The sequence below is a fragment of the Candida margitis genome (assembly GCF_024628925.1).
Source record: "Candida margitis strain CBS 14175 chromosome Unknown scaffold25, whole genome shotgun sequence".
Taxonomy (NCBI): Eukaryota; Fungi; Ascomycota; class Pichiomycetes; order Serinales; family Debaryomycetaceae; genus Lodderomyces; species Lodderomyces margitis.
The window spans coordinates 153,584-164,243 of record NW_026261727.1 but is presented as its reverse complement, the minus strand read 5'-3'; the positions used below and the strand labels follow the sequence as shown (position 1 = coordinate 164,243).

Sequence of the window (10,660 nt, the reverse complement as noted above, 5' to 3'; positions counted from 1 at the left end):
GGTGTCAATATGAGAAGGTGATATCTTGGCGGGAAGGAAGCTGCCAACATTGTTAGAGGATCCGTTCCCTTGAGTGAGCCCCTTGGTGGTAACCGCTTTAAATTAACGCAGTAGGCTAATGTCCAACGCAATCTTTAACCTTTTTCCCAACCGACAAATTGAATCCAGCTGCATCCATCATGTCATGTGGAAAAAAATACTCTTGCGTTCGTCCATAGATTTCAGCAGTCTTGTTAACTTCTATTTGAGGGGATAACGGGTAGTTGAATCTATCAATAATCACCAATACATAGACCCCTTTTTAAGATTAGAAGATCTGGTTTGGTTTTGAGACAAAATTGAACGCATGGATTGAAAGAAGCATTGTTCAACAGTAAGACGTAACCAAACCATTTAAAATGCAGAAATAACTACTCTACCTCTGCAAGAGGTTTTATGTATTAAATAGCTAGCACTTCATTTTTCTTTTTGTTTGGTACTTTTTGCAGCCAAAACTTTTCTCTCAATCAGATGTAATTATAATATTATTGTAGAACCCCACTTGGGAGCAAGAGTTATAGAGAAGATCCCGCTGTGAAGAGATATTTCTGCAGCTTTATTTCAAGAGCTATAGTATTTACTGTTATTCGAGGTGCGTGCTGAATATGATTTAATGGGACTACGTGGGAGGATCAAGCTTTAATCAATAATGAGGTCTCATATAATGTGTGACAACCAGCAGAAAAGTGTACTGAGTGGTACAAATACCCTAATCTTGTGCTAACAAAAAGCAATATCATAAGTGAGCTTACAAAGTATACCTCGTAACTAAATTGCTATGTTTCGGTGGATTGGGAACATAAATATGAATACTATTTATCGTAATAACAGAGATTGCATTCAGCTGACTATATTTTCCCTGGCTTGATTCGTTGGAACACATTCTTCTTTAGATTATTTGTCACCAGACCGACTCATAGACCTACACATATACTTATGCATATGAAGATGAAGATGAGTTGGATTTGATTTCAAATACTAGACGGAAAGTGGGGGGGGGCGTTGTTATATTATCTCACACAAAGGCAAAAAGTGGGGCTTCGCATATGCAAGAGAGAAAACAAACGAGAATAAGAGAGAGTATGTGTGTGTGTTGTGTAATTAAAAAAAAAACGAAAAAAAAAAAACAATGTATTCGTTTAGGAGACAATAGTTTTGTTTCCAAAGTGTCTGGCTACTTGTGTTCGGTTGTATTTTCCTATTCCGAAGTATAGTTTAGTTTAAGTTTAGTTTCTATGGTTAAAGAATGGTGCAATTAACCGCCTTTTCCTTTTTTGTTAGTTTTTAAAGAATAAAACGTCCAACAAAACATTAATGTAGAGAAAAAACAGATTGACATTAATCATTCATTCATCAATATGTGTTGGATGTTACCATACTAGTGTTACTTTTACTGAACAAACCTCTCTACAAAGTTGTTGCTCCCTATATTCTATTGGTGCATTAGAAAATTAATATAGCGTGTTATGGTGTTATATTTCCCTTATAGATATTACTAAAATGTTACTAATTTATTATTTTATAGGAAAGAATTTCTCTATTTTTTTTGTTTCTTTTATAAGTAAAATTAAAATTAAATGTAAGCTCATTAGAGAAATTTAATGCTACTACAATAGCAAATGAGAAAGAGTTAATGCAGAGGTTGTTCTTTGATGTAATGATCCCCTTCTTATCTTCTCCTCGTCTAATCGCCCATCAACAAGACGCCTGAGAAGAAGAAATGAAGACTAGTAAGTTTACTATTTTAGAGATTAGTATTACCTAAGTATTGAATAATTCGCCGTAAACTGAAACGAATAATAAGCAGCAAAGCACAAGGGGTAAAAGTAAAACGACTAATCACAAGAATGCTTTTTAAGCAGAAAGAATAGACGACGGAGAAAGGGGAAAATGGAAAAAGTTTGAGACGCGGAAATAAAGAGGTGCCAAGGAAGTTTCTTTTCCATATTTTTTTGCCCCCTCTTTTTTGTACCTTCTTTTCTTTTTAGATTGTTGGTACGCGTTGTTGGTTATTGGTTTTTGGTTAGCTGTTTGGTATGTACCTTTTTTTTCTCAACACCCATAAAAAAATAAGTTGATTTATACTTGGATCATTGTATTTTCTCTGTTACTTTTCTTTTTCTATTAGAATTAGTAAGTTTCCTACATCCTTTAGGCTACACCACGTATCTATCTATCTATCTATCTATCTATCTCTTGTGGGATAATAAAGTGTATAGTGTGTATCTGTTGTTGTGGTTAGAGATCTTATGTTTGTTCATCTGGTGCCTTTTTTCTTCTTGTCGTTTTCTTTTCTTCTTTGTCGTAGTTTAGTAAAAGGGACACAAACATAATAGACAATTAGGTCTGTCATTAATGTAAACGTTTTTTGTGCTCTTTATTTTTTACGACAAAGGTACACGTCCTTTTGACATTTTCTTTGACATTTCTTTCTTTTAATTTTTTTAACTTCTGTTTCTTTTCAAGTATTTAAACCTTAAAAGCCAAATGCCTGTCTTGTCTATTTGTTGTTTCTTGTGTTGAGGAAGAGATAAAACAGACGATTATGTTTTCTGTACAAGCCTATAGTAATACACTACTACTACTACTACTACTACTACTACTACTACTACTACTTCCTTTAACGGTATATGCAACGTGATATGTATAGACGAGGTAGTTTGAAGTTTTATATGATTTCATTTTGTACTTGTGCTTGTGCTTGTGTGTTGTGTATTGTCCACTGTGTATGTATGTATGTATGTATGTATGTATATGTATGTGCTAGTAGTTTGTGCCTTGTCTTTGTTCTTGTTTTTACTATAAATTGACCGATAACACCTTCAATCATACACTACTTATATTCACACCTACACACCAATAGAAAAAGAGAATAAAGAATTAAGAAGAAGTTCTATTTGTTTTGGCAATTGGAATGTCACAAATGTATAAAGGATGACAAAGGCAATAAAAGACAATAGGTTATTACAGAAAATAGCATATCTACCTGTTACAACACAAGTACAATACAAGTACAATACAATACTACATATAATACTTCCAAGTATAATCTAAATGTTCAACAGTTGCAACGGAGTAGTAGCACATACAGACTAGCAAGTATAGAATACCATTTTAAACTCAACAACATACATATATAGAGACAATATATAGTTTAGAAAAGGGTGACAATGCTGAAAGAACAAAAAAAAACATCCAATATGAACTGTATCAGCTGTTATCGTTGTTGTTACAGTAACATCTGCATATATTTAACTTATACATCAACCACCTTCAACATTCATACAAAGCACTCTACTTGTGTGTCTCTTTTACTTTATTGATATATTCTGCAATGAACAGTGTGTGTGTGTGTGTAAATCTTTTCCTTTGTTCCTAGTTTTTTTTTTGTTTCCCCTTTCCAGAAATAAAAATTAAATAAAAAATAAATTCCTCTCTCTTTTTCTCTCTCCCTCTCCTCTTCTGCTACTACTACTACTACTACTGCCCCCTCCCCCTGTTACGTCACTTGGCATAAAAAAAAACACGCATACCAGAAACACAACACATAGTACACACAAACAAAAATTAAGAGACGACACGCATTTTTTTTAAATACAAGACACCCACCTAACAGTAATACTCACTTACTTAATTGCCACTGTAACTACTTACTACTACCTTCTTGTGACGTGAAATACATCTTATTAACTATTGTGTATGTGTGTGTATTTCTCTCCTCTGAATCAACCCCTTTTAGTTCATTTAATTTTTTATTTTTTTGAGTCGGAACGAACTTTGAACAAAAGAATAAGAATAACAATGTGTAGAACAGAAAAAAGAAAAAAAAAATATAATAAAAAATAATAAATAATAAATAAAAAATAAAAAATAAAAAATAAAAAATAAAAAATAAAAAATAAAAACTTAAAAAGAAAACAGAAAAAGAAACTGAGAACAAAACTTGACCCATTTTTTTTTTTTTTTTTTTTAGAGAAAAATCATCACCCATAACTCATCAATCATTCAATCAACAACCAAAGGCACACAGCCATAGGAGACATCTTCACCCATCTTCATCAGCAGTAGTCTACAACGAAACTGAGGGAATCACTAAACCCACTGTGTGTAAATATATATATAACTTCAGAAAGCAGTACTTTTTTCCACTTACACGCACTACTTTTGAATGAATTACTTGATTTCTATTATTAGACAACACACTTAACAACCACCAGAAATAATAGAATAACACCACCCTCCTACCTACCTTCCTACCTTCCTACCTTCCTGCTTTCCTGCCTTCCTGCTTTCCTGCCTTCCTGCTTTCCCCTTTTGCACTGGACAACCACCACCTAGACTTTACTTTTACAGGTGAGAACAACCAAACATTAAATGTTAGGAAGCAGTACATACCCAAGAGAACAATTACATTTCCAGAACCATCATCATATACCACCGCATCATCCTCAGCAGCAACAACCACAACAACCACAACAGCAGACACATTTGTTGTCTTTATCTCATAAACAAGAAACGCAATCTCCTGCAACAAGGACACTTGATTCAATCTTAGGTGATCAAATGCATTCGCTACATTCATCCCTGTCTTCTCTGCGACAACTGCAGATGCAACAACAACTGCAACAACAACTGCAACAACAACAACAACAACAACAACAACTGCAACTGCAACTGCAACTGCAACTGCAGCAACAACTGCAGCAATTACCACATCCACATCTACCAGGAATAGCTTCATTACCTTCAATTTCAGCTCATCATTACCCTCCTCATCGCCCTTTTAATACCCTGCAACTGCCACAGCAACAACAACAATATCCCCAATCACAACGATCACAATTGAACTCAACTTTACCTCCTCCTCCACCACCACCAATAATATCTTCACAACATCACTACCCTTTACCTTCATTAAGAGCACCACCACCACCACTCACTAGTAATGTCAACAATGGCAGCAGCAATGGTCATAGTCCTCACAGCAACAACAACAACAACAACGGTGTTTTGTCTTCATTCCCCCAATTGACTCCAACAGTAACTAATGCCACTCACTCAACTGTATCAACCATATCCACCATATCAACCATCTCATCTTCTTCTTCAACAGAGTCAGCAGCATCTTCTTCGTCAAACAACACTAATGGATCCAAACCAAAAAGTAAACGGTCGAGTAAAGGTAGAGTATTTCAATGTACTGGATACCCTGGTTGTAATATGTCATTTACTAGAAGTGAACACTTGGCTAGACATAAACGAAAACATACTGGTGAACGCCCCTTTACATGTCCTTATTGTTCCAAGAACTTCAGTAGATTGGATAATTTACGCCAACATAAACAAACGGTTCATGCTTATGAAACATATTTGACTAAGGATAAAAGTGATAGTAAATTATTAATTGAACGATCAAAAATGAAGAAGAAGTTGAAACAAATTGAACAAAAGAAGAATGAAGGAGTACTGCAACTGCAACTGCAACCACAACCACAACCACAACAACTGCAACTGCAACTGCAACTGCAGCCACAACCACAGTACATTTACGGACACCATTCCCCATTACCACCATCACAAAACTCATTTCCACCATTTGTTCAATCTCAATTTAGTAATAATCAACAAATGTATATGCCAGGACAGTATCCTATTCAAGGACAACAGCAACAGCAACAGCAGCAACCTTCCCAACAACAACACCCATTGACACCACAAGCTCAACCTTTTTCAAGTCAAATGCCAATGCAGGGTAATTACACTAATAACCAGTATATGATACCTCAACCACAGCAACAACAGCTACAACCTCAGGTTACTCAAAGTTCTCCTGAAGGACCACTATCGCTGTCACAATCGTCATATCATAAGCCATTGCCTCCATTGCCTCACCAAGCTGAACCTCAAATACTGAGTGATCAACTGCAGCAGTACACCCTGACTGAAGACAATACAACAACAGCAGGAACTTCTTCCTCCCATTCCGAAGAATTAAAACTCCCCACTCATTCGTTTAAACCAAAAAAGAGACCACAGCCATTATCATTACGTCATTCAACCTATGAAAGTGATGGAGATGAAGATAGAGATAGAGATAGAGACGGAGATGGAGATCTTGTCCTTGGCGATGGAGGAATCAAACTGGCTAGAATACCGGTACCTAGATCAGCAATGAGCGAAGTGCATGTGGTTCCACCTGCTCCTTCTAATGGCGGTGGCGGTGGTGTCAGCAGCATTAGTGGATTGAACAATATTGGTGCTAATTTCCCACCACCACCTAAATCTGCTTCATCGGTTGCATCTTCTACGCCTAATTTAGTGAGTCCATTATCACCAATGTTTCATATGTCATTTGGGGCAAATAATCGGGCACCAATGCAGCAGCAACAACTGCAGCAACAGCAACAACTGCAGCAACAGCAACAACAAAGTTTATTACATCCCCGAACAGCAGCAACATCGATGAAGTCACCATTGTCGCAGCAATTTGGCCTGACATCTACCCCCACAACCCAAGCACATTCTAATGCAAATGCAAATGTACAATCCAATTGGAATAACAATGCTAACAACTATGACGCAAACGACAACCAGAACAACAACAATGGACTACAGGGTGTTACTAGTTTGCCATCGATCAAAAATTTGCCTATACCTAGTAACTTCCATTCATCATTTTCAGCCAATGCTACTAATATGAGTACAAGTGCCAGTTTTGGAGAAGTTAGACAAAGAGATAGCGGTCAAGATGTTGTTATGAATGGACATAATGTAGGTAGTGTGGGGAGCTTGATTCATAATGACAACACAACTGCAAATGCCAATATTACTACTATGAGTACATCAGCTGGAGCTGGAGCTAGTGATACGTCTTTTGCTTCTTCTTCCTCTTCTGCGGGAGGTGGCAAGAGTAATTGGTTGAAAGGGGTACTAAATAATGAAGAAAAGAGGTGATATTGTGTGTATAAACTTGTGAAAAAGACTCACGAATTTCGACGAAGGTGTTGCTTTTAAAGAGTAGCAGAAACTGTAAGAGCCTTCTATTACAACACTAGTTTGTTAGTCTGTCGTGACACAGGTGCCACTTGCTGGCTTTTGTTTTGGATCGTTTATCGAATCTATCAGTTGAGTTTTGCTTTGCCATAGTGAGAAAAAGGGACTGAGGTGGGGCGGCTTAGATGATTAGAAGGGGCTGTGAGAAATACAAAAAACTAAACGTTAAGGGGCTTAGAGAACAAGATTATCAAGTGCAAACGTTGTTTCTATTTTTAAATACTTTCTTTTGTGTTACATTCTTTATTTGGTTGTTTGAGATTCAAAAAAAATATGCATTAAGAACCTAATGGGGTAATGTGCGGCGGAACTGAATTCACTACCGATACGGCCGGATATAAATATTTAAATCCGATTCCATAATCACAAATAATAAAAATAATAATCATGATAATACGTCAAAAAGACAAGCCTAAACAAACCAATTTAAACAAAGAAATGGAGTTTGGGTTTTGGATATATCCCTAGTTTGGACCCATCAAGTAGGTTCAGAAAACCAAATCTGTAATAAAGATAAAACGAGAAGAAGCTATCAAAGATCAGCATAAAGCATAGCATAGAATAAGAGCTTGTAAGAGCAGTAGAAGAAGAGGTGTGGTGGTGTTCTTTGCTTTGTCCGTGTCTGTCTTGTGTCTGTCTGTGTTTGTGTGTCTCTGGGTCTTTGTAGTTAGTATATTGTTTTACATACATGTATACATCCATACATCTATGAATTATGCTATCTTAACTATCGTATCATATCTATCAAGCATCATCAACTGTAACTTACATAATTACATTAAAGATATCTCTTTCTTATTAAGAAAATATCACACGACTGTTGCAAGAATAAGTTTGCTATTAATTTTCTCAATACCCGCGCATACTTTATTTTTCTTCTTCCCATCATTACCCATACATCATCATCGGCTTAAATTTTCATACCCGTCTGTCCCTCTTGGTTTGCTCATCACAAGACGCACCTTTTGAAGAAATACCCATTTTACTCCACACTCACACTCACACTCACACACAAGTATAACCCCCCACCTCCTTCAGTGTTCTTCTCCACCACTTCACTCTTATATCATTAACCATGGTTGCTGATCCTACTAAAGAGCCGTCGCCGTTGCTGTCATCTGCTCCGAAATCACCTACCGATCAATTAAGCTTTTTGCTGCCGCAACCGACTATGGATCCTCGTGCAGGGACTAGTTATCAGTCCAAATTGCTAAGTGAAGAAGATATGCTGAACGAAGACGACGAGGATAGCGTGGACAGCGAGGAAGAAGAGGAGCAGGAGAAGCAGGAGAAGCAACAACAAGAAGTAGGTGGAACATCTTCTGGCATAAATGTCCAGGTACATAGTTATGATGCACTAAAGGGAAATGACAGCCCTTCCCATGTCAATGATGATGACAACGATGATGAGATGCAAGTTCAAGGATACAATCCTGTCACTGCGACACACACACTAAGTCGTCGCATAACTAAATCAGATGCTGAATCGCTAGTTGGTGGTGACTCAATCAAGAGTGTCCACGACGAATATGAAGCAGACAAGAATTCTAGTCATCCAACTGCCGATCCTGACCAACCAACTGAAAAGCAACATGTCAAAATTGGCGATCATACCTTCACAGATAACAAAATGAAACAATACAACCCTCATCAAAAAGTATTTTCATTTGCATTACCGTTTGGTGGTGGCTTCTCCACCCTTCGTGAAAACTTGACGCGTCATTTAAGTCTGTTGAAGAAAATCGATGTTCCCTTTGTTGGACACGATGAAGAACACAAGATTGATGAAGAACTACAACGTAAAGTTGAATTGAGATTGCAACGACAACAATCAATAAGCACCCTTGACGAAGAAAACTATTTCAAAGGGTTTAAGGGAACTGATAGTGGGAGATCCGAAGCCATTAAACATACAATTACATCCAACTTGACCGACCTAATACCCCATAAAAATAAAAAGGAATTGGCTGATTACGAAACCATTTATGATCGAATCGACGGTAATATTGTTATAATGGGAGGATACAGAGGTTCAATTCTCCGCGATTCCAAGACCCATAAACGAGTATGGATCCCTTTAAAAGCAGGGTTCAATCTACGCAAAATCAACCTTTTATTGGGACCCAATAAACTGGATGAATTAAATGCTGAAGATAAGATTTATCCTGATGGAATACTATCGCATGTGGGCCCCATTGATATATGTCGTAAGTTAATTAAAAAGTTAGATGCTAATCCTAAAGTAAACATCCAAGAATTTGGTTATGACTGGAGATTAAGTGGTGATTATGTATCACATAAATTGGAACAGTTTTTAACGCAAATTTATCAAGAGACCGGCAAACCGACCTTGGTCATTGCCCATTCAATGGGTGGGTTGATGGTACACGGGGCACTACAACGAAATCCCTCATTATTTCGCTCGATTGTATATGTCGGTTCACCCAGTGAATGTTTAAACATTCTTGGCCCCATACGATTTGGCGATTCAGTATTGCTTTCGGATAAAATCCTCACTTTTGAAACCAATTTTATGATGCGATCTAGCTATGTGTTTTTGCCTCTAAGTGGTGAAACTTTTTATAATTACAAGACCAAAGAAAAGTACAAGATTGATTTCTTCAATCCTGATAATTGGGTTGAATACAATTTGAACCCGTTGGTTGCAAAACAGAGGAAAATTGAAGCTGAAAATAAAGATAAAGATAGAAAGTTGCAAGATCTGGATCGGACTGGAACGGCATCGAGTATGTCAAGTATCAAATCGACCAGGTCGCCATCGCCACCATCTTCACTAACTTCATCATCGACTTTCCCCAGTATCAATCTGATTAGTTCGAAATTTTCCAAAATGTACCGATCGACATCATTGAAGAAGAACAAAAGTGGAAATGGAGGTGCAGCTGCTTCTTCGGACACTTTTTTCCCACATTCTTCTTCTTCCGCTGTGTCCTCAACTTCTCCACCAACAAGAAGCTCGACAAACAGCGACATCACCGCTTCAGAACCACAACCGCCAGCAGCAACAGCTGCAATACCAGGTGTCGACTCCACCGGCACTCAATCAACCCCGCACCCCAATCATTATTCATTTACATTCGCCGAATCTTACCGCTACTTATCTGAGACCCTCAAATCAACCAAAAAATACATTTTGTCATTAGAACATGACCCCAAATTAGCTGCCGAGTACCCACCATTGGCCATAGTTTACGGCAACAAGATTCCCTCAGTACGAGGATCCTTGGTTCGTCTGAGACAAGATATCAAAGATGGAAACTATTATGAATTCTTTTACGGGCATGGTGATGGTGTCATTCATCAAAAATGGTTGATGCCCGAGAAAAAGGGTTTCACTTATTACGATAAACATAGTGGCACGGGTGAAATTGTCGGCAAATTTGCTAGTGATGCGGCTCATGTGGGATTAATGACTGATTTTGATGCCATGGGTAAAGCATTGAATAGCGTGTTTGAAGCAGAAAAGTTTTGGGAAAAGAAGAAACTAGCACAACGGAGGAAAATGAGGCAAGAACAGCAATTAGAATAAAAGATTAGAAAACCGTAA

General features: G+C 37.4%; 2 protein-coding genes across 2 annotated transcripts; both read left to right on the top strand. All coding sequences in view use genetic code 12, as the record gives it.

Annotated features, from left to right (window-relative positions):
• Positions 1-4,413: 4,413 nt before the first annotated feature.
• CANMA_000301 (C2H2-type zinc finger protein) lies at positions 4,414-6,993 on the top strand (the record flags this gene model as incomplete). Its single annotated transcript, XM_051815138.1, has 1 exon — positions 4,414-6,993. The coding sequence occupies one exon, from the start codon at positions 4,414-4,416 to the stop codon at positions 6,991-6,993; it is 2,580 nt and encodes an 859-aa protein (XP_051674136.1).
• A 1,174-nt stretch (positions 6,994-8,167) lies between these two features.
• Positions 8,168-10,642, top strand: CANMA_000300 (uncharacterized protein; the record flags this gene model as incomplete). Its single annotated transcript, XM_051815127.1, has 1 exon — positions 8,168-10,642. One exon carries the CDS (start codon positions 8,168-8,170, stop codon positions 10,640-10,642), a length of 2,475 nt encoding a protein of 824 aa, XP_051674135.1.
• Between the last annotated feature and the right edge of the window lie 18 nt (positions 10,643-10,660).